Source organism: Arachis ipaensis, chromosome B6 (genome assembly GCF_059453495.1).
Source record: "Arachis ipaensis isolate K30076 ecotype BB chromosome B6, ASM5945349v1, whole genome shotgun sequence".
In the NCBI taxonomy this organism is placed as follows: Eukaryota; Viridiplantae; Streptophyta; class Magnoliopsida; order Fabales; family Fabaceae; genus Arachis; species Arachis ipaensis.
The window spans coordinates 1,647,908-1,649,882 of NC_142441.1; the positions used below are offsets into that span (position 1 = coordinate 1,647,908).

The 1,975-nt window shown below is 37.2% G+C and overlaps 1 protein-coding gene across 1 annotated transcript; it reads left to right on the forward strand.

Annotated features, from left to right (window-relative positions):
- The first annotated feature begins 211 nt into the window (after positions 1-211).
- On the forward strand, positions 212-1,623 carry LOC107645229 (auxin-induced protein 22E). Its single transcript, XM_016349208.3, has 3 exons — positions 212-546; positions 645-971; positions 1,215-1,623. Exons 1-3 carry the CDS (start codon positions 329-331, stop codon positions 1,285-1,287), a joined length of 618 nt encoding a protein of 205 aa, XP_016204694.1. The 5' UTR covers positions 212-328; the 3' UTR covers positions 1,288-1,623.
- Positions 1,624-1,975: the final 352 nt, after the last annotated feature.

The window sequence follows — 1,975 nt, forward strand, 5'->3', positions numbered from 1 at the left end:
TGCTTTGTTCCCAAGAGGCAATCAGAGCCGTCCGTCGTCATCCATGATTGCCTCCCTTGTCCCCTCACCATTCCAACACGCTGCCCTTCAATCCCCCCACACTCCTTCAACCGTGTGGACCTGGACCCCACACCTGTCACCCCCTCATTGGTCCTCCACCCAGGTCGGTGCGTGCTTTGATTTCATGCCCCCTCGCCCCCTCTAAATAAGTGAACCATATTTTCTCTTCTTCTTAACCTCTCATTCCTATAAGAGTTCATACCTCATCACAACTCAATTCAACACAAAGTGAGCTGAATCGTTTATTCTTCTGAAGATTATCAATTAAATGGAGCCTTCAATTTACCAAAGTGAGCTGAATCTGGAGGCAACAGAATTAAGGTTAGGTTTACCTGGAAGAACCAACAACAAGAGGTCTTCACCTGAAGACAGATCCATGAGCATCAGCATCAGCAAGAACAGCAGCGTTGACTCTAGTGGTCCTAGTAACGCTACTGATCACGATGACGACGATGATGACCATCAAAATTCTGTCCAACCTGCAAAGTAAGTCTTAATTGAAATTATAACAGATTATGTCAATGTTAATCTAGGGTTTATGACATGAATAATTGAAATTAATTAGTGGATGAATGATGATGCAGGGTTCAAGTAGTAGGGTGGCCACCAGTTAGATCGTTTAGGAGGAACAGTATGCAGCAACAAAAACAGAAGAAGGATGAACACAACAACAATAATGGTGATGGATCTGCGATGTACGTGAAGGTGAGCATGGCCGGTGCACCTTACTTGAGGAAGATAGATCTGAACATTTACAATAGTTACTCTCAACTCCTCAACGCCCTCCAGAATTTGTTCAAATGCAGTTTTGGTGAATATTCAGAGAGAGAAGGATACAACGGATCTGAATATGCTCCTACTTATGAAGATAAGGATGGTGATTGGATGCTCGTTGGAGACGTTCCATGGGAGTAAGTTCTTGTTCTTTCTTCTTCTATTTTTATTTTGAGAAGTGCTAGTGGCAGCAGATTTTATGACTCATTTTATCTAATGGTGGAGAATCACTCATTTTTGTTTTGCTGACTAAATGCTGGCCAAATTTTAATAAATCTACTGGTTCCTAGATTTTTTCTTTTATTTTTATTTTTAAAATTAAAAGTAATTAGAAGAACATTTAATTCTTACGGTGCTTTTCCCTTTTCTATTAATTGCAGCATGTTCACGTGTTCCTGCAAGAGGCTTAGGATTGTGAAAGGATCAGAAGCAAAGGGGTTGGCTTCTTTATGACACACCGGCACCATAGCATACAGCAGAAATTAAATCTATCAAGGCAGAGCGATAATATTAATATATACACTTTTTTTTTTCCTTTAACTGAACTGGTTTTGAGGCCTGTTTCTTTGTTATAGTTCTCATCATCTGGTGAATCCTGCCAGAGTGGAGAAGATACATATATAGAGAAAGAGAAAAAGAAAATAAACAAGAAAAGAAAAATTACTGCTATATGTTTTAATTGTACAGAACATATTATATATATCTCGTCGTCCTTGTTGGATCTTTCTATATGTATTATGTAAGAGTTATATATATACAGAATAGATAAGATATCAAGTTTTTTCTTTATTCTCTATTTGATTTCAAGTCGTAAATCAATGGAAATTTGATTTTTATATAATACAAGCTTCGGAATTTCGATATATATGCTAACTAGTAACTACCCAATCTTAAAGAGTTCTTTGATTTGATGTACAATTAATTATACCTGATAATAATAATTGAAAAAAAAAAAAAAGAGGATAAGGTGTTCTCTGTTTGAATAGGCCTCAGATCTCTCCCTTACGAATGAGAATTCGAGAACTATAAGTGGATTATCGTTAATTACCGCGCACTTCCATTAAGATGGGGTATCAAATCAAAGGAAAATTTTGTGTCCTCGTATATTAGTTAAGTTAACTGACATGCTAATCTAATCTCA

Coding starts and splice junctions, on each gene's coding strand:
- LOC107645229 (XM_016349208.3), top strand. CDS start 329: ATGGAGCCTTCAATTTACCAAAGTGAGCTGAATCTGGAGGCAACAGAA. Junction 547..644: donor AATTCTGTCCAACCTGCAAA/GTAAGTCTTAAT, acceptor ATGATGATGCAG/GGTTCAAGTAGTAGGGTGGC. Junction 972..1,214: donor GTTGGAGACGTTCCATGGGA/GTAAGTTCTTGT, acceptor TATTAATTGCAG/CATGTTCACGTGTTCCTGCA.